Source organism: Pleuronectes platessa, chromosome 12, assembly GCF_947347685.1.
Source record: "Pleuronectes platessa chromosome 12, fPlePla1.1, whole genome shotgun sequence".
Taxonomy (NCBI): domain Eukaryota; kingdom Metazoa; phylum Chordata; class Actinopteri; order Pleuronectiformes; family Pleuronectidae; genus Pleuronectes; species Pleuronectes platessa.
In genome coordinates this window covers 19,669,034-19,690,063 of record NC_070637.1, presented here as the reverse complement: position 1 = coordinate 19,690,063, position 21,030 = coordinate 19,669,034, and the positions used below count along the sequence as shown (strand labels likewise).

Genomic DNA, 21,030 nt, shown 5'->3' with positions numbered 1-21,030 from the left:
GTTTTCTTTGTCACTTGTGTAACTCAGAACTAGATGCACTCGCCGCTGTTTTTATATGAAATAGATTTAATATATTTTTTTACATACATACATACACACATACATAAAACATATATACTGTATATATTGCATTGCACCCCGATTACACATGCTGTTGTATGCTTTCATGCTGGCGAGTGGCGAATGTACAGTAAACAGCCGGGCTTGTGTCCGAGCACGTGGATCCCACCGGTGTTTGCTGTGTTGCTTCATGTTTCTTGACTTCCTGTCCTTCACATAAACGTGTGGATCATCTGCAACATCATGTGAGTGAAGGACAACATACAGAAGAGCAGATACAATTCTTCTAAAACAGTCAATTTAAAAAATATAGTTGTCAAACTGTAATTACTGCAGATGTCATCTTACAAAAACACTTTAAATGGGTCACGGGGTACAGTTTATTTTCTTTTAGGCAATTGATTATCAGCATGGTCTCTGACGGTGCACATGTTGTGTCTCAGAGCTCAAGAGTCACATTCATATCTTCTTTATCACAAAAGAGCAGATCTACAAGTAGCAGGTAGATGTGAACGTGACTGTGTCTCCACCGGACGACTGATCGGCATGACTGGGGTTTTCTCTCAGAGTCAAAATGACTGAGCCCTGCTTCAAACACAAGTTCTTCACAAAGGGTTCTAGTAACAAACAGTCAAATAGCAGGTAGATATGAGTTTTGTCAAATAGCTGGAGGAACATTGCTTCAGTGTCTCTTGCGCAGCCACTTGGATCAGTCTCAACAGTATCAGCTCACCAACATCTCTGATTAAATCAATGTTGGCCTTTGTGTATTAATATCAGTTCCATGTTTCATGTCACTTTATCGTGTGACAGGCCATAATCTGTCAAACACGATGCAGAATAGTTCAACTTGAAGCCAGTCTTTGTTTGGCAAAATTCGGGAATGTCTGCCTTTTGACAATATTCAGATGTCCCTCCGGTTTTCAAAGACCTTTGAAGTCCTTCACAGTTTCCCGTGGCTGCTCACTTCCACAGACATGCAGCGACACTGTTTGACCCGCTGCACCTTGCGGTGCCTGAACGGCGGCTGCAGGTCCGGACAGTCCAGCTGCACCGTGAGCTGCGTGATGCGGTGCGGCCTGCAGAAGGAGCAGGACTGGAACGGCTCCTGGGCCTTGTTGTGTTTTTTCCTTCCGGACCCTGAGGCCTGGCCGCGGCCCTGGCCCTGCCCGGAGCTCGGGCCCATGTGGCGGGGGATGTAGAAGGAGTTGCACTGGCCGTAGCAAAAGCGGTTGACCACAGTGCGACTGCGGCAGCCCTCCTCGCTGACCGTCTGGCGGAGCGGTTGGGTCTTGCACCAGTCTCTGCGGAGGTAGCGGCGCTCCGTCACCACCAGGGCCTCTCTGCTGGAGGACAACACCTCTGGTTTCTGCTGCAGTAGCCGGTGGTTCCGCTCTGAGGACAGGTTCCCTTTGGTCTTGTGCGGGGACGGGATGGATCCCTGGGGCCGAAGCTTCTTGGTCTCGGCGGTGATGCAGAGCACGCCAGCCAGTATGACTGGGATAGTTATTCTCCACAGCATTCTGCAAAAAAGAAGGAGACACACTGCGATGTATTACAAGTCTCAACAGAGCCCAACACGTGTTGTCACATTCATTTAATCTTCAAATGATTAACACAATTGCTCTAATTCAGGCAGCGTGTGATGTTGCACAACAGCCGCTGACATGATGATCTTATCGATCGTGTTTGCAGTTGTGTGAACGTGTGTTCACGTCGAACCTCCTCAGGAGTCGAGCCCTCCAGGCTTCATTGAGGAAATTAATCCATCACCAGGGCCGCCATTTGTCAGCATCTCTGTCATTACCTCTATTTGCTTTCCTCTCGGCTACGCAACTCTTGCAAAAATAAACAGATCCCTGCCATCAAAGGATTCACTTAAACACCCATAACGAGAAGGGGAAGTTGATTTTATTGGTCCCGTCGCCGGGTAAAATAATTAGGGCTTTGCTTACTTTAGTCATGAACTATGCCGCAGATATGTAAACAGGCATTAGAGAGGCCCATCTGTATGTTATTAGGGGAAGAGATGGGGAACTCTACAGTACCCTTTGGGAGTCACCGCTTCTTCTCTTTGGTGATATAGTGTGGAGCCAACTGAACTGAGGATGACCTGTGTCCATGATCGCCATGGTATCTTCTGTATCTTGTTAGAGAGACGTATGAAAGCGCGATCCGGGGAAATGATTCCTCTGCCATTCAGGACGGAGCAGCCGCCCGCGTGCACGCTGTCAGTGTCTGTGCCAGCACATTTTTGACCATCACTCAAGCATCTTTCCAGCAGATGTTGCTCCCGACAAGCGTTGCATGACATCAAGTCAGAAGTTCTGACAGAGAACCAAACTGCCTCAAGGCCGCTGGCTGCTCATATTCAGAGTCTCTCCTTTGCTGTGCAAATGTAAGTATGTTCCCTTTCTTCTCTGTCTTACTTTCCAGGACCTGAGACTCACGCTGACATGGAGCAAATAACTTTTTCATAATCCTACTTAGTTTTTTTTTGCCTCCTTTTCTCTGCCCTCGACCTCGAGGATGACCTCGAGGTCGAGGTCATCCGGGCAAACCTGCCATGAGGCAGGTTTGCCCTGAGCCTGTCCCAGCAGCACTTAGAGTGAGCTACACAGCAGCTGTGTGACCAGCGAGCTGAGGTGCTGCATGGATTCTTACCAGCGTCTTTCTCAAGGATATCAGGAGACATAGAACATCTCCTTTCCCTTTTAACCCTTCCTTGTGTTCTTTGTTTTCTTCATTGAGAGATCAAACTTGTGCAGGAAGGAAGTATTTTGGATTTTGTGAGTTATCCGCCAAGAAATCAGATGTAGGTGTTCTACACTTAAAGTCAAGTCTCTCGTTGACGGATCTGTAAGCACAGGCACACACGAGCCAGTGCACACGCCCACACCCATCATAAGGTTACAATAACTAAACCAAAGACTCCCACTGGGTCCTTCCACCACCTACAGCATCAGGGAGTCGTGACCCCACTCCATCTTCCAGTGATCTACCTTCCATGTGCTACACAGTCTCATTTGTCTTTTCGCTGCACCGTCCTGCTGACTGTGTGTTTAAAAGCATCAACCCCCCGGTCAGAGGAACAGGCCAAGCTCCTGTGTGCAGAGTCTCGTTCTCTGTTTTCCACCATCCATCGCCTGAAGAGCCGCCCCGTTACTCCGAAGAGCTACGGTCTGCAAAGCCTCAGGGACTGTGGGAGGGATGACCCGAGCGACTGTGTACACATGGCATGACGGATGGCCCATACAGTCGGCAGCCGAGCTCCCTCTCCACTCCCAAACTCGGGCCTAAGTATGATAGTGCCGGCCCTGCCAAGCTCTCCTCATCAATCTCTGCGGGAAGACAAATTGTGGTTTCGGGGGCAGGGATTCGGGGGCTTCGGGGGGGAGTGCTGAGGTGGAGGGGCGGGCGGTTAGTGGTTGAGGTTAGAAGATAGAAGGGAAAAGGGGGTGAAGATGGTGGGGCTCGGGACAAATGACCTACTGGGAAACCAAACCAGGCCTGCTTGGGCTTCATGCTCAGTTTCGGCCGTCCCTCCACTCCTGCATATCTTTCCACAAGCTGTTCGTCTCCCTCTTTCCATCCGTCTCGCTCTGTCACTCTATCTTTCTGTCTCTCCTCGACGCACAGCACTAATCATCGCAGAGTCCCGGGGACGGAAGGAGACTGTGGTTTCGTGTGTTAATGCTGAGACAGGACTGAAAAACCTATAACCGGACCTTTCTGTCTGCTAAATACTAATATTGTCCACAAACACAGCTTTATGTTTTTGACCAGAACCACAAATACTTGGGGCTACACTTCACTGAACTGTGGCAGACCCTGGTTCCAAAATTCAGACCTCTAATGAAATTACAAATACCAGAGAGACTGCTGAGCTAGACACTAGGCTTTTTGAAAACAGCCATTATCATCACTGGGAACTTGTTATGTTTAGTTTTTTCAGATTGGCAGTATAATACCCTGGTAATGTTTTCTGTCTGTGTAGTAATGGGTCTTTTCTTTTTTTGTATCTCAGAGTCAAATGAAAAACAAAACTCTTCAGTAAAAGTATCCGGCCCCCTGCTGCTAAACATTTGAATATTTAAAAATCTGCTTGTGGAATAATTGAAGAAAGAGACGAGAACCCTGTCGAGTTTTTTTTCAAATTTGTACACACAGATGTACTCGGGCTGAAACCATGTGAAACATCCTCCCAGCTTGTCTTCAAAGGCAGGTTAAAGCAAACAAAACCTGATGCCTCAATTATCGGTGCGTCAGAAAGTCTCATACACAGACTGGTAAATGCAGTTAATTACAGTAGAACTGCATTTAATTCACCGTGCAGCTCAAACCTCAATCACACACACACACACACACACACACGTACGTGACCTTGCACACACACACACACACACTCACACACACACACACACACACACACACACACACACACACACACAGGATACAGAGGGAAAGAGAGGTAAATGAAATGTTTTCACTTGGAGCCAATTACACAAAGAGGAACCATGTCATTATCTGCATTTGCGGATTGTACTTTCCCATACGCTCGGCTGCTGGCTCATTAACAGTCGGGGAGTTGGTGGGGGCTCCTGTCGGGGAGGGGGGGGGGGGGGGCTTTTCTGTGCAAATGTGTTTAATGCCAACATGGCCAGGAGGCTGCTCTGGGCCGTTCGGGCAGCCATTTGTCACCACAATCCATCTTGATAATGACTAGCAGCCCAGATATATAATGCTTTCCAAGCTGAGCACTGGCGAGAGTGCGAGGCAGCTCCTCCGCCTCGGTAACACGAAGCGCTTTGGTGGAGGATGAGGAGCAATTACAGATGCTGTGATAGTGAAGGGTTTCTCCTTCCCGCATCAGGACGGTGATTAACACGACCTTCCACTTGCACTTAAAGCGGAGTTTATTTATTCTTGTTAACATCACTTTTTTCTCCCCATCACATTTCCCCTCTAAGTATCTTTAAAGTTGTTAAAACGGCCTCATTTCACACTTTGTACACTGTCACATTTAGAGTCTGTATCGGTTTCTTCCAGATCTCTACTGAAGCTGTATACATTTTTTTCGAGTGAAATAGCCCGAGACCGAGACGGTGTATTTTATGGGTTTGCCATCAATCAAGCAGAAAATATTTCACAGCATCATTTTAAAAATCCATTCAAGTGTCTTTGGAAACTTTCGGGATCTCCACTAGAGCCTAAAATAAAGTTCTGCGGGTTCGAACAATGTTTGGCCCGCGCAGCGTGAGTTTGCAATGGCTGGCGCTCTGACAGGCCGCAGCATGTTAAACAGTTTAAATGCATTTCTTTAAAAGCCATATTTTGCACACTAGCAAAAAGAAGAAGAAAAAAAATACCAGAATGCTCTACTGGTTGAAAATGTCGCCGCAGCTGAATGAAGTTCAGCGTTTCTCTGCCGCTCTAATCCACCTCCTTGAAGGATTTTCTCGGCGCTCGCTCATGTGTGAACTCCGGGTCTTAGGAATGCTGTTAGGGTTTCTATCAAATACCTGTTTTACTATCTTTAGAGGCTTAGAATGAAGTGTTTTCTGTTGCTAAAGAAACTGTAATGTGTCCGTAAACTAAATCCTCTTTGACATCAGAGCGGACTGTGCAAGGTGGTGCAGTCGCCGGAGCTGTAAGAAGGATCAGAGGGAAAACGCTCCACCATTCACCGCACGCACACTCACTCACTCACTCACTCACACACACTCAGATACACATCAGTATACACATGACTACACACAAATACACCAATGATACAAAGGTGAACACCCGAACATGGATATATCCCTGTACACATGAACAGAGAGAAAAATATTATTTTGTAAACATAAATACAGGTTATGTATATACATATATATATGTATATATAAAAAAAATCGTCATTATCTCTCCTTATGTTTTTATTTTCAATGGAAAAACTGAACTGACGCTAAATCTCACTGAGACACGGTACAACCCACTGTCATCACTCACTAATTCTCTTACTCACAACACTAATTCCCTGGAACCTCCAGCCACTAATTATAGTCATTCAGGAGACACCATTATCCCGTACACCTCACAGCACCTTGAAGGCACCACATTTTATTGCTATGGGTGGCCCTTCAGTGGGAATCAAACCATCGTTGTTGGCAGATATAACTAAATAGCTGCACGACTGCTGCCGTTCAAATTACATGGTTCTGCTGAGTCACCCGGAGATTCACTGAGTCACTCGGTCTCACACTCACGTGGGAGCGCCGGGATCACTCAGCTGCTCTTTCCTCACCAACTCGAAACAGCACACGATGCTTTCACATTCACAGTCTCAGTTTTATCACCTGCACTGCACAGAGTGTACATCATGAGGTTATCTTTTATATTATATGTTGGAATCATGTTATCAGGAATTTAAATCAACCAATGAAGAGGCTCAATTTGAATATTTCCATATGTAAACTCTTACATTAAGAATAACCTTGAAATAAACATGAATTTGGAAGTAGTACATGCTATTTATTATAATACTTTACATTTTAAAACATCAATAGAAAGTTTCTCTGACTTGTAAAACTTTTAGATGAGCGTTTTTGACAAAGAGTTGTAAAAAAAAATATAAAGGATAAACTCTGGTTCATGTACCTCTCACCACAGTGTGCAGCAATGTGTCAAGGATGGAGTCAGGGATGGTCGTCCACCTTCACTGGTCCTCGCGCCCGCTTCCCAGTTTGGGTTTCCATGGCAACATAGTCTGTAGTATCCTCAGGCTCGTCCTTGCTTCTCTGCTGCTTCTTCTTTTTTTTCCTCCCTTCTTCCACCTACTAAAGATTTAAAGTCTTGGACACACGATCAGTTTTCCATCTCCCTGGAAAATGAGTACTTTTCTCTCTCTCTCTCTCTCTCTCTCTCTCTCTCTCTCACTTCCTAACTCTGTCTAGCTCCCTGGTTTGGGTCATGTCTTCGGGTTTAGGAGAGAAGCTCCAGGTGGAAGTCCCAGTAAGCCTGTATCTTAGCGCTGCTCAGTCTGCCTCTGGTCTGTCTGTGGAGAGTGTTTGACTCACTGTAAACCCTGCCTTAGTTTGAATCCCCACCACCTCCTCTTCCCTCCTCGAGACTGGGAGGGTTTTTCCTATTGGTCCTGGTCGTTGTGTGAATCAAACCAAGCCTCACGTCGTTTCGTTTAAGTCCGTCTCCCCCTGTGTCCCCCTCTCTCTCTCTCTCTCTCTCTCTCTGCCTATTGATAGTTTTACATCTTTTATGGTAATTCAAACCCGTCCATGACAAATTCAAAACTGACAGCTTTTCCTTTATGTGCTTCTTTTTCTTCTTTTTCTTTTTTGCTGTTTGGTACTTGTGTTTGTGTTTGTGTTTTTCTTTTCAGGAAGCTTGAGACATTTTGCCACTAAGTAAAGAAACAATGATCTCCTCATAAAAAAAAAACAACAACCCGACAGTAAATCCCCCTCCCTCGTTGACACTGTGACCACATCACATCACAGCCCCATAATCCCCCAATCCATCAATCACTGTGCGCCAGACACAGCAAACAACATGCTTGGAAAAAAAGGGCTGTGATGCAAACAGAGACAGAGATGTGTGTCTGTGTTGTGGCCCCTTTCTGTGCACTGACCACTGGGCAAAGACACTTGTGTCATCAAAGGGCTGAAACGTCAACAGACCCTGCAGAACCTCAGCCTCTCTGAACAATGCGCCCTTCATCACACGGAGGAGGATGATGAGGATGATGATTGGTTCTGCACGACAAAACTTCATTTGTCTGAGAAGGAGTGTGGTGCATTCTGCTGATCTGCACTGACGAGGAGCTGCTTGTTTAGGAAATAATGTATCACCCTCTGCTGGTGGAACACAACAGTGCATTGTTCGGCGTGTGTTATTGTGTTGTGCTAAAACCCTGCAGAATGAGACACAACGTTTTGTGTTCACACAGAGAGTAAAAAAACAAGATCCATGCGTAGTAACAGATAGAGGGCCAACTTTAATAATACAAGTAATTAAAAGTGTCTTTAAATATGGTATAAAAATAAATGCAGGAGAGAATAACAAAGAATTATGTTCTACATAAGACAGGAGACAGCATTTCATGTTGGATTTTGAATGTGACTTTACAAGTGCAATGGAAACCATATGTGCTAGTTATTGTAGTGCAATAAAATAATGCAAAGTAAAATAAATGCACAATAAATAATCATAATAATCATAATCATAATAATATATGTATATATTTATATATATATATATATATATGGTATATTCATTCTTAACAACACTTCCCATAGCGTGACAAAGTATCTGTGACCTCAGATCATGTAAAGCAATGACATTGGTTAGATTTTTCAGTTGAAGCTGTCGTTTTATTTATTTTTACTTTGTGTTTATCATTATTTTTTTCTCTCTGACATCATTTGTTTTAGCTGGAAGTGAGAGAGGGAGCTCAAATCCAGCGGTTACGATGGAAAGAACAGGAATACTGGATGTTTATTCTTTTTTTTTCATCTCGCCAGTCTGTCAGTGTCCTCACAAGTCCAGTAGTACCTCCTCTGTGGGAATACTGGAAATATAGCAGGTACTGTAAGAGGAGAGAAGGAGGGGCTTCCTCTCGGTTGGACATGCAACATCCTGTGGACGACAGACGGACAGACGGCCCGACTCGTCGCCCAGCTGAGCCGAGAGCAGATGGACAGACAATGATGAAGAAGAAGAGATGGGATGGTCCCGCTCCCCATGTCCCAGAGAGAAGGATGGCATTGATTTTAGCATGATGGCACACGACTGGTCAGCCTCTTGGACGCTAGTGGTTTCCCCTGCGCTGGTAGAAAAGAAAGGAGAGTGGAACAGATGGAAATGAGAGAGAATGAATGAATATATTTTGTGGCTGCAGCATTTATTTGTGGTTTCATTTCATTTACAGCAACTGAAATGCAAATGTTTAATATGAATGACTTTGTGTGGGACGTTACCTGGAAGCAGGAGCCTTCAGAACAAGTTCTTACTTTTCTGTGAAGATAAAAAGGGGATTTTACTGAGCAGAAGATTTGACTGCCATCGTTATAAAACCATAAAAAAATAGCAAAAATACACTTTTGGGAAATAGTGAAGATTGGCTTCCAGTGCATTTTATTCACAATGAAAAGCTGATGTAGATTTGACTGTTTCTACCTCTTTTAATTCTCAAGCTATAACAATAAAAATCTGCTTTTCCAGAATCACAGGCTGAGAGAGTGTAGCAGGCACATTAATCCACCTGTGCTGAATGATTCTTCATGTTATGGCAGCTCCACAGCGGCTCCTTCGAGCTCGACAGGAGGCCTGATCAGCTCCTCCATCATCCTCACCTCCAGCAGACTCTATTAATGTCCTCTAGTCCCTGTCCCTGTCCCTGACTGTCATCTGCATGCACTCGTCTACGTTTCATCTTATTTATCTTGTGTTCATATCAGTATTCCTGTTTTTTTTACCTTCTTCTTGGCCTGTAATAACTCCTGGTAGGCACTGGAACGAATGAAACGACTGTAAGAATCACTCTTCATCAACTTGTAGATATGCTCCTGTGTGGAAACAAATAAAACGAACATGATATATTGAAGCGTCAGATGCAAGAAACAGAACAGAGCTGGATAGAAATCGTGAAATGCAATATTCCGTGCAAGGACTCATAAGCAGCGAGCGGTGAAAATGTTTAAAGTTGTAAATCCTGTATTTGAATTCCGACTCCTTTTTTATGTATTTGTATTATCATCTGTTTGCCTGACACTCACCTGTGCGTCCTCGAAGGCGTAGCGACCGGGATCCTTTACATTCTGGGTGGTTTTGGCGTAGCTCTTGGAGTCCACGTTGATGGCACTGGGCGCTCCGGGGGCCAGAAACTCCTGCCAGATCTCCTGGACCCGGGTCGGAACTTCTCTGATGGGACGTTTCTTTAGCTCCTGGACCGCTAGCCAGAACCTGCAGACCACAGTCAGCCAAAGATAGATGCATCTTAACACGGCAGCTCTGGTCAAGGAAAGTTTGAGATCCACACTGGGACTATTTCAGAATGTGGTCAGCTGATTGATGATAGGTTTAGTAATTAATTCATTATTTTCTTAATTTTCAGAAGTCAAACTAATCCAACTTTTATGTGGCTCAACCTTGATGTGAGCTCAGTTCTGGATAAACCCACAGACTTTAATTTCTACATCAATCACTAAACTTTATAAAAACAGCAGTTTGGCAAGAGACTTAATGGCTAATATGTGAAAAAAACTGAGGAGGTGCTGGAGCTGAGACTCTTATTGCTCCAATATTAGTCATTAAAATACTTCAGAGGGAATTTACAAACAACAATAAATCATCAGTGACTAATATAAAGTGCCCTGTCTTAGAATTTTACACATAATACATCAAAAATGTTTGTCTGCACCTTTAATTCACTTCAGCATTTCTGCTATACCAAGAATAACATGATATATATAAAATAACTCGCTCTCTCTGTGAGTGTGTTTGTGTGAGTGTGTGTGTGTGTGTGTGTGTGTGTGTGTGTGTGTGTGTGTGTGTGTACCTGAGATTCTCTGAGCTGAATTCAGACTCCAGGAACTTGAGGAACTGCTCCCTCCCCACAGGATCTTTGAGGACCTCATCGATGCCAAAAGCAAACCTCTTCACCCTCTGCTGGCCTGGCTCCTTACTGCAGAAACACGTAAACTGTTAAAACACATATCAGCTGACCTCTGTGTCCATCTGAACGCATGTACAGACGTGTGGCGCACCCACCTGGCTTCCAGCTCCCAGAGCGTGGCGTCATCTGAGATCCAGGGGTTGGACGGATCTGAAGGCGTGAGGAACGGGTCGTACTCGACGTACTGCTCTGTGTAGGCCAGTAAACTGTGGAACAACAGAGAGTAGGTTAATGAAGTCACGTCTCTTCACATCTGTTTAGATTCTGCTCCATACCTCTCTGTGAGTGATTGTATTATTTGTGAGCGTTAAACAGCAAAACGGTGAATTAAATCCTCTTGAGAACAAAACTGGAACGAGAGGTCGAGTCTGACCAGAGACTGACCTCAGGCCAGGAGGACAGAGAGCTCACCGCTGAATGCACCTTTCTATCAGTAAAGGAAACTGCTGCATCATTAACACGCACACGGTCGCCCTTCAAGGTCACCAGGGCTCTTAATCCCTCGCCACGTTGGGCCGTTTAACAGCTCGATAAACAGATCGATGGCCAAACTGAATAAAGACACAGAGAACATCACTCACCTCTCCGCCACTTTGGACATTTTCAGTCGATGCCGGTCTAATTGCAATTGCCAAAAGGTGATCTGAAACCGAAGCAGGGAGCAATTACCAAGCATCCGTCTCCATGAATACACAAGTCACATTTTGGTTATATTTAAAAAGCCGACTTCAAGGTATTTCTGTTATTTAACCTGACTCGACTACATTCTGTGCTACGTCTGATTAGTTTTGTAAAAATCAGAATTCAATAAAAGCGGTGAGATAAAACACACAGTGGATAAATCAGCCAAGGCCCAACAGATCCTTTGAATCCAATGAAGCTGCACTTAATTGCATTAACTCAATGAAATCAGTTCTGTAAATATACCTAACTTTTATCTTTTCATTAAAAATCCAATAAATATTCTCTGGGGAAATTGTGAGATTGTTGAAAAACGCTGTATCTTGAATATTTAAAGTGAAAAACAATTCCTGGATCCACGTCCTGACCCACAACACAGACTTCCTGTTCGGCAGTAAACCAACCAATCATCCTCCTTGGTGGAGGTAAACTGTTAAAGACCCTGTATGTAATAGTGAGGCACCCCCTGCTGGTCTGACCTGTTCCTGCAGTTCCTCTTCTGTGGGCTGCTTGGCCTCTGGGGCGGGGGTGTGGGTCGGGCTGTGGGTGCGGATGTCGTTCTGCAGCCCGTACACAGACTGAGACCACAAGGAGAACCATGAAAAGAAGAAACAACAGAACAATGACTTATACTTCAAGTGAGAGATTCAGTGTTACCAGCCCTGACGTTAGCAGAGAGGTGGGATGTGAGAAGAAGTGCTGTACCTTTCTGGTTTTGTGTGGGTTTTTCATTCTGGACGACTTCTTTATGTCGACTTCTGTTGTGTTCACACATCCAGGCTGTGAGAGGAGAGAACCAGCATCGATTTAAATCAGACTCAATCGTGTGTTTTTTTTACGACTCAAGCTTTTATCCCTCTTCCCTGAAGGCGGGAGCCTCAGTCAGACGTGGAAAAGGTGCGTTTTGTTGCCATTAGATGACTTTTGTTAAATTAAATCCGACGCGCTTACGGCTGGGGCGTGAAGTGATGCCGAGGAGTCAGCGCCAAACAATGTGTCAGATGCCGGTTAATTAAACATGGAATGTGCCAAATCTAGCAAAAACAAGTAAAACCAGAGGGAAATCAGAGTCTTAGTGTGCAAATTCTGGCTGATTGAACAAGTGGACTAATCGAGGTCTCTTCCACGAGAGCGGAGCCAAAGTAGCTTGACGGCGTCACCGTGAAATTTGAACTAATATTGATTGTGTTGGCTCCAAGGACGCATAAATTGAACGTGTTATTTTTCCAATTAAGCATGGGGAAGTGGCTTTTAGAGAAATACAGCAGAGGGGACCCTGAGACCCTTGAGGGGGGGGGGGGGGCTACAAATGCTAATGCTCCGAAAGTGTGTGTGCACAGGGTAAAGAGCAGCGGTAGAGCTGATGTGTTGTGACAGTTATTGATGTGACGCTGCGTGCGAATGGCAGAGACGCACACATCGGAGGGTTCACAGAGTTCGTCTCTTCACACCGTTAAAAGTCAGAGGAATCATAAAAAAAACATTTCACAATCTATGAATCGCTTTTTTCAAAACGCCATCTCCTCGTCACACTGCCTGACGGAGCTCTGCTGCAGGTGAAATGTGGGGAAGCCGATAAAAAAACAAACCTGCAGAGCATAGACGATTCCCCGTGAAGCATTGTGAAATTATTATTTTCAACATTTTCTTTACCATGCTCATAATGTCAGCAGTGATATCAGCAGAGCCAAAGGTGATCGCCACAGCAACATCAGTAATTTCACTCACCACTGGTCTGTGCACGTCCCAGAACGCTCGCTCCTGACTGTCGAGGATCTTCCTCTCAATTTTGTCTCTTTTCTTGTCCACTCTGAAAAAGACACACAAGGACGAGGAGTTCAGAAACTGCTTCAACACGTTATCTCACTTATTCAAACACTTCTACGATCTGGAGACTCTCCATGCAGGATCAGTCTGTGAAGGTGTGTGCAGGAAATTACAGGAAACGCTGTAAGGTAAATCATGACATGATGATTGTCGTTGAGTGTGTGTGATTCTTACTTTGCTTGTGCTTCTGCTTGCATAAAAATGAACTCCCATTTCCGGGCGAAAGCTCTCTGTAGCCTTGCTAAGCTCTCCTGCAAGGGAAGCAAGAGAACCAAACAGGGAAAGAAAGTTTTTTTTAGGTGGGGGGGGTTGTCGTTATGAGGGATCTGATCCGATGATTACATTTAATGCACATGCTGCGAGCAGGGGGCGCAGCTGGGTTCCATCTTTAATGATCCCCGCTCGCATACCAAACAGAGAAAAACCCTGAGTGCAACTGATTCATTTGATGGCATCGGTTAGAGGAAAGTAACAAATGGTGCAGTGACACGCAGGGGATGAAGACACAAACGTTTCCCGGTGTCTGTGCGAGCAGGAGATGGCGAATACATCTTGAGAGAGGTTGACAACACAGGAGCAGAGCAGATATGCAAGGAGGGGGGGGGGGCTGACACCACGAGACCTCTTAAACTTACCGCTTCATAGTCAGCAAGCTCCAGACGTGCTTTATTTTGCATTGTTCTTTTGCAGAGGTAAACAGCTGAGAGAGAGGGAGAGAGAGAGAGAGAGGGAGAGAGAGAGGGAGGGGGGGGGGTCAAGGAGGTTGGTAATAGAGGCGGAGCGGGACCTCGGCTGGGTTTTAACAGCCGTAAGTGGCCCCACCGCGTTTACTCGTTTAATCCTCTCAACTGCACATTTACACTGGCCTGCAAATCACAAAGGTCATTCTCTGTGGATTGTGTCTGAGCGTCTGTTACCGTGCATGTCTGTGTGTGTGTGTGTGTGTGTGTGTGTGTGTGTGTGTGTGTGTGTGACTTTTTGATGTCTTCCTGCGCTATCATCATCCCTTCCTTCCCACTGTTAACTCACCATCACGTGGAGGCTTTCATTACCCCATTAGACTGTTTTCATTAAGGTGCACCATTCACATGAATCACAGGCGAGACTGTCTAACTTCCCCCGAACGCCCACAAGACGAGTCCCACAATGAGCTCAGGCGCCTTTATCCTCGATTCCCACAATTCCAACAACAAATGAAAGACCTGCAGGGCGGCGGCGGCGGCAGACTATTCAACCTGAACCATTTTCGGCACAATGAAAAATTAAATGCCAATATCTCTCACTGCGTTACACTGTAAACAATGAGGAGCTTGCCTTTCTTTATCACCGTAAAAACGTTCAGTGCAACACAATAGCTAAACACATTCCTGGTCACCCTCACTGTAATCAGCCTGCGTCAGCCAGAGTTCGATGGAATACAGGAAGTTAAATAAATTAAAATAGTGAAATATAAATAAAGCAGAAAGCACAGAGAGGAAATACATGCCCGCTGCTCTATAATTGATTGTGCTGTAGCTGAAGCATTTGAGGTGAACTAAATGTGATTTAACATTTCCATCCACGTTCTGCAGCTTCATCGTTTGAACCTTCTGTGACGTCAGACCCGATAACACATCCACAGCTCCCAGTAAGAAGTCAGACTGTAAACGGAGCCGCTCTCTCACCGTAGTCTGTGTTTTCTGGTTCCCAGCAGTTTGACGGCCAAAAGTATGGAGTCTGAGGGGGAGGAAAAAGAACAGGTCATTAAAGAAGCTAAGAAACTCAAAAAGGGAGCGCTTGCTTCTGACAGCGTGCGACTAACCGCATGGTGTTTGGATTCAAAGCGTGCAGTGTCAGGCGAGGTGGGCATGCAGGCCCAGTGCCGCATCTGTCACAACAAAAGATTTTGTCGTATAATGGGGTCGGCGTAATGTCTAAAGCACATAAGCTCCTTTGGGCGAGCGGAGGGAGCAGACAGCGGCGGGAATCTTGACCCTCGTTGTTCACCGTTGTGCTCACAGCTCATCACTGGTTTCAGATGAGAGCTGATTACATGTAAAGAGCTAAATGAAGCCTGAGACGCACACAGACACAGACATTGATTTACTTTGCTCAGTCCTGGGCTGCACACTGCAGGGAGCTCACTGGGTGTAAAATCATTAAAGGTGTCAGTCAACCCATTGACAGTCAGAGCAATGGGGTTTTTTCCTTCTTTCATGAACCTGTAAATATTATGGAGTACAGCAGCTCCTAATTAGTCTTGTAACTCCAGGATATCACACAGGGACGTTTTAGAAGATCTCTATTGATTCCTCCTGCCTGTTGCTCCATTTAAAAATAAAAACAAATCTCATGTCTGCATATATTAGAGTCGGAAATGCATTATATAACATTTTTATTTCCAATATATGTTTTGTAAAGACTAAATGTATTTGTTTGTCTATAAAAACCACAAAAAACAAATAATTTAATATCCGCATAGACGTCTCGTTCCACCCTGTCAGCTTCTCACTTGATTCTGGGGCTTAAAGATACTTTCACATCAGGGAATTTCTCCCATAGGTCACGTATAGAAATGACATATGGTACAGCTGTGAACAAATACAGATGGATATACACTGTTGTGTGTATGTGCATATACACACACACACACAACTACACACACAAACACACACACACAGACACAACACTAACGTTTATATGCATACATAGAAATAAACATACATGCACATTCACAGATACAAACCTATGAAGAAATATCCAATAAAAGAATTACATTGATCTAAACTAGTATTATTAATATCACTACTTTTTAGAACACAATCCCATATATCCGTCTTTAGTTATAAACAACATTATTACACATTAAACATGCTTAATCCACATACCTCAAGTTTACAAGTAAAACTGAACATGTTTGTGTTTTGATTTACTAGGTCAATTGAATGTGATTGACCTCATCACTTACAATTAAGATCTTCTAATTGTTTTCTTCTCTAGTTTTTATATCATGACAAAGGTAATATTGCATAACCACTAAATTTATTTTTGATATTTGTAATATTATATGATCACTATTTGTATGTATATTAACTTTTGATATCTATAATGTAAGATATTTATATTTATAATGTAACGTATGTTTTAAATGTTTGATATTGGTATTTAATTTTTTTTTTTTTTAATGTTTGATATCTGTATGTATGTTTTAAATGTGGACCCCACTAAAAGTAGCTCTGTCTTAGGGTAGAGCTAATGGGGATCCTTCTAAATAAACAAATAAACAAACAACTCAGGGCTGATATCTGGCTTGCAAATAAAAATCCTTGCATTACGTATTTCATTCTTACCTGAAACCTATAGAAAGTGCCATCGTCTTTGAGAGTGAGGACGTGGTCTGAGATGGGGAAGAAGTATCCATGTGCAGCCATCAGAGTTCCTAAGTGAAGAGCCTCCACTGGGAGAAAACACAGAACACAGGGATTAGATCAATATTATTCACCAGCACGTTAAACTTTACTTGCGTTCATTAAAAAGATTCACACACACAAATCCTGATGTCTTGAGATTGTGCTCAGGGAGATTCAGGAAGATGGTGTTGTTACCAAACAACAACACAAATCAGAGGCATCGACACCGTGCACGAGAACACACACACGACTACAAGTACTATCGAAGATAAATGAAAACAGGTTCAGGTTCACTTCATGTTGTCATTACTCTTCATTTAAAGAGCTGAACAGAAAATCGGTTCTCATGCCTTTAAAGAGGTTTTACTGCTTTTTGCCTAAAAACCCAATAACCATGATTTCCACACTGTCAAACTTTTGCTTTAAGTACAAGAGCGATAAAACCTTTAATTGAAATACGAAGAAATGCTCTGTTTATAAAGACATTCACTTTATTCGGAGGTGTTAAAAGATAAATCAGCTCTCGGATCCTTTTCTTTTCTACTTAAAATTGGATTATTTGACGATCAATACTCTCTCATCTCAGATCCCAGACCAGCATGCAGCCTTTTCTTTGCTCCCGGCCACTAATTAAAAGTGTTTCACCTTTTCACCCCCCCAAGTATAAAATTCCTCGTTGACAAATGGCCGGACTGAGCCGTGTTTTAATAGACTCTGACACAGCTTTGACAGAACGATGGGCGGGGTCACGGCTCCTGAACCCATGAGGAAAGCACCACAGCCAGTCAAATCACTCGCTGTGGTGTCAGGGTGAAAAGCAGCTTCCCTCGGGCACATGACTGTCCCTCATCTAAAACCATCAGATAATGAAAACATGTAATCAGCTGCGTGTCTCGCCTGCTTCCAATTACTCCCCGCTGCTCTCGACCTGTAATTCACGTTTTGGTTTAACGTCCTCACAGTTCTTTGTTGACTCCTGGTAAAATGAAGAATGGTGGGAGAGTCTGTTTACACGCTGCTCCGTGTCCTCCTCTATTCCTGCCGTGTATTTGATGATTTATTGGAATGGTTTGTGCAAAGCCCAGGAGAGACTGGGAGTAAACTGGCCTAACACACTAATAAGCTCACTTCAAATGCTTGACATGCTCGGAACAGGCGGCGTTGTAAATGCTAAAACAATGCATGCATAAAATATGCAACATCCCTGCTCTCTCACTGTGTGTGCGTGCACAGGTGTGCGTATGTCTGTGTGTATGTGTGTGTATGTGTGTGTGCATGTGATTATAAATATAGATTGGCTTTTCCTTCACTACTGTCACATCTTTGAGAGGTCAGGGTACTTATATGTGTGCATCTATGTGTGTATGTATGGCTGGGGTCCATAAATTAATAAATTATGAGTCATAAGTTATTTAAGCCTGTTTATAAACACCACCCCCCCCCTCTCTCCTCCTCCTCCATCCACTGTACTATTTCTATTAGCAACAACCTCTTTATGCTTATTCATATTTATAAATAGATATGCATTTTCTCCATATATTATATTTATGCGCTTTAATGTATGTTACATTTACGTCAGAGAGCCAAAGGGATGAAGCTTCTGTCCATGAAATACTGAGACAGACATTTACAAACATAAACATTCATCCGTGGAGACTTTTTACTTATAATCCATTCAAATATTTAATTTTCTGGATTTGTATCTAGGTAGGAAGGATGTCAGATGAAAGTAAAGTCGGCAGAGTATGAAAAGTGACATCTGACAGAGATATCTGTCTCCTGTCCTTCCACCAGGGGGCTGATGTGCTCTGATCTGGTGTCTGAGCGGTGCTGTCACCTGGGACTGGTCTTCCCCCCCTCTGCTTTTATCTCAGTGAAGCTTTGACATTTTTCTGATGGTATTTCGAGGACGGATGCTGAATGTAAACTCCAGATTTGAATTTTTCGTATTCTCACTTTAGGATCACATTAAAAGGTAGGTATTCATAACAAAGATGTAATTTCATTAAGTATATAGAGAGTATTCAAATGCACAAAGGTTTATGTGATGGAGAATTTTCTAAGGATGAATAAGAGATAAACCAAGAGGTTTTTTGTTGTTGTTGCATTTCTGGTATAGGAGTTTATAAGGATCGAGTGGTTACCGGGGGAGTTAATTTAACAAAGCGTAGGCTTTTCTATAAGCTTTACAGCTGAGTAAACCTTGGAGTGGAATAAGTCAAGTTGTGGAGAAGGGCTCAGAGTCCAGGGGGAAAACACCCTTTGATTTCATCATATTAGCAGCTCGGTGCCAAAAAGACCGGCAGCCTGGAGGCCTGCCAAGTGGAGTGTGGGAGCCGGGCGAGCTTTTTCTAAAGATGTGCAGGAGATTGTTATAGTTTGATGATTTATGTTTGCACTGTTCACAGTTTGAAGAGGTTGAGGTGACGACGAGTCTTTGTTTTAATTAGAGATGAAAAGTAATTAAACACATTGACTCAAGTATAGGTCCAGATTTGAGGTACTTGTGCTTTGAGTATTTCCATTTCATGCTTCTCCAGTGTTTCAGCAGAAATAATAATATTAACCATAAGAATAACAATAACAATATGATTAGGATTAGGATTAATAGTATTATCTCATCTCACAACCTCTCAGCTTAGTCTTGTAAACCTATATAAAGATGGATGATGTGACAGCTCCCAAAAAGTGAAGCCAAAGCCTCTACCGACCTATACTGCAGCCTCGCCCCCTTGTGGCTGGCGGCAGTATAGGTCATAATCTGAGGCTCCTCTTTATTAGTGGATGGGACATGGACCAAATTGTGTTTCAAGTGTGTATCTGCAGGACCTCGAACTTGTGGCTTCACTCCATCAGTAGATGCATCAAGAGCATAAGATGGCAGCATCTGAATGCGAGATATTTTAGCCCCATTTTTATACAACGGAAGGAAATGGGGACACGTCCTCCATCTTGTTTTTCCTAATTAAAGGATCTGCCCACTGTTATTAGGAAGCTCTTATTGAGCTAATGAGGAGGAGACAGTAGCATCATACTAACAAAATGTGCATCTGAACTAATAAGGGGACTGATAAAAGACGACTGACATTGATTCATGTATCCATGCCTTTTCCTTTGAAGCGAGTTGCCGACTTCATGCCACAGTAGCAGCGCACTGATCTCAGGAGGCTGAAAAAGACCATGTGAAGTGCTCCACTGCAGCATTGACTCACGAGGATCAGGAGGCTTAGAGGAGGCTGCGGGAGGAGACCAGGACCATTATGCAGAACAGTGTGCACCCTCTCCACGGCTGTTCTGACGAGCCATATGTCCCCTCTTCGACATCGTGCCACTGTTTCCTGATGCTCAGCGGAGCAGATCATAGGTGCACTTCCAAATGCCATTCACCCCCTTGATAATACACTGGTGTGCGCTCACTGACAGGTTGATGGATGCTGGTTTTTGTGGATGTGCTCGTGGGGGAATTTGACTTATTTAAACGACCGGTGTTAAACGCCCCTTAAGAATCTGATTTATTATAAATCACGATTATATTATTATATATTATATATTATATTTCACATAACGTTTAAAAAATCAAAACATGAATACATTCTTTTAACCATTGTACTACTATTTTATGTAAGCCATGGTGATTAAATGAGAGTTTCATTCATCTGTTATGTCTTCTCTCTCCTCCTCACACCCACACACACACACACACACAAACACACACCCACACACACACACACACACACACACACACACACACACAAAGGCAATAACTCCATTTCTTTCATCCATCGACATGTCGACAGGTCAAACGAAACATCATCCTGAGGGGGAGAGATTTTATCAACCTCACAAATTCCACTTGGTGTTGTGTACGCTTCAGATTCTATAAAAAGCGACAGTGCTGTGTTCTTATCCTATTGTGAGGTCCAGCTCAATATATTGACTTTTTCTCTCCCATAAATACACACACACACACACACACACACACACACACACACACACACACACACACACATGTGACTGTCCTCCCTGTGCAAGAGGCTTATTACAGCCCATATTTATATTTTATTGTTAGGTGACCTCATGCGCCTGTAGAACATACAATGGGAGCAGAGACGTGACGTACTGGTGACAGAGTGGAGACCCCTGGTGGTTCGGTAACCTTAACGGCTTCCTTATTAAATGTTACCATGACAGCCTGATACGTCAGCATCCATCACAGATGTGTACGCAGCTTCTGAGCTCCTCGAACCGATGATCTCCTACTATACGTGGCTCATAATGATCCAAAGAGGGTCAGTCATTTTGCAGCGAAACTATAGTGATGCTACTTTATGTGAAGGATTTAGCTTTTGAAATAAATTATTTGATTATTATATTGACGTGACTTATTTTAAAGGAGCAGAC

General features: G+C 43.7%; 2 protein-coding genes across 2 annotated transcripts in view; both read right to left on the bottom strand.

Moving 5' to 3' along the window:
- Positions 1-48: 48 nt before the first annotated feature.
- grem2a (gremlin 2, DAN family BMP antagonist a) lies at positions 49-7,181 on the bottom strand. The gene is made up of 2 exons (XM_053436689.1): positions 6,700-7,181; positions 49-1,583 (listed from the first exon to the last, which is right to left on the bottom strand). The coding sequence occupies exon 2, from the start codon at positions 1,580-1,582 to the stop codon at positions 1,004-1,006; it is 579 nt and encodes a 192-aa protein (XP_053292664.1). The 5' UTR covers position 1,583; positions 6,700-7,181; the 3' UTR covers positions 49-1,003.
- A 1,870-nt stretch (positions 7,182-9,051) lies between these two features.
- rgs7a (regulator of G protein signaling 7a) overlaps positions 9,052-21,030 on the bottom strand; it is a 42,845-nt gene continuing 30,866 nt past the window's right edge. The window contains exons 4-16 of the mRNA XM_053436760.1: positions 16,570-16,676; positions 14,905-14,956; positions 13,876-13,940; positions 13,415-13,491; positions 13,142-13,223; positions 12,119-12,193; positions 11,893-11,991; positions 11,314-11,375; positions 10,828-10,938; positions 10,616-10,741; positions 9,834-10,020; positions 9,534-9,623; positions 9,052-9,072 (exon numbers count right to left, since the gene is read on the bottom strand). Coding sequence (XP_053292735.1) covers positions 9,052-9,072; positions 9,534-9,623; positions 9,834-10,020; positions 10,616-10,741; positions 10,828-10,938; positions 11,314-11,375; positions 11,893-11,991; positions 12,119-12,193; positions 13,142-13,223; positions 13,415-13,491; positions 13,876-13,940; positions 14,905-14,956; positions 16,570-16,676 — 1,154 coding nt within the window. The remainder of the gene's footprint in view (positions 9,073-9,533; positions 9,624-9,833; positions 10,021-10,615; positions 10,742-10,827; positions 10,939-11,313; positions 11,376-11,892; positions 11,992-12,118; positions 12,194-13,141; positions 13,224-13,414; positions 13,492-13,875; positions 13,941-14,904; positions 14,957-16,569; positions 16,677-21,030) is intronic.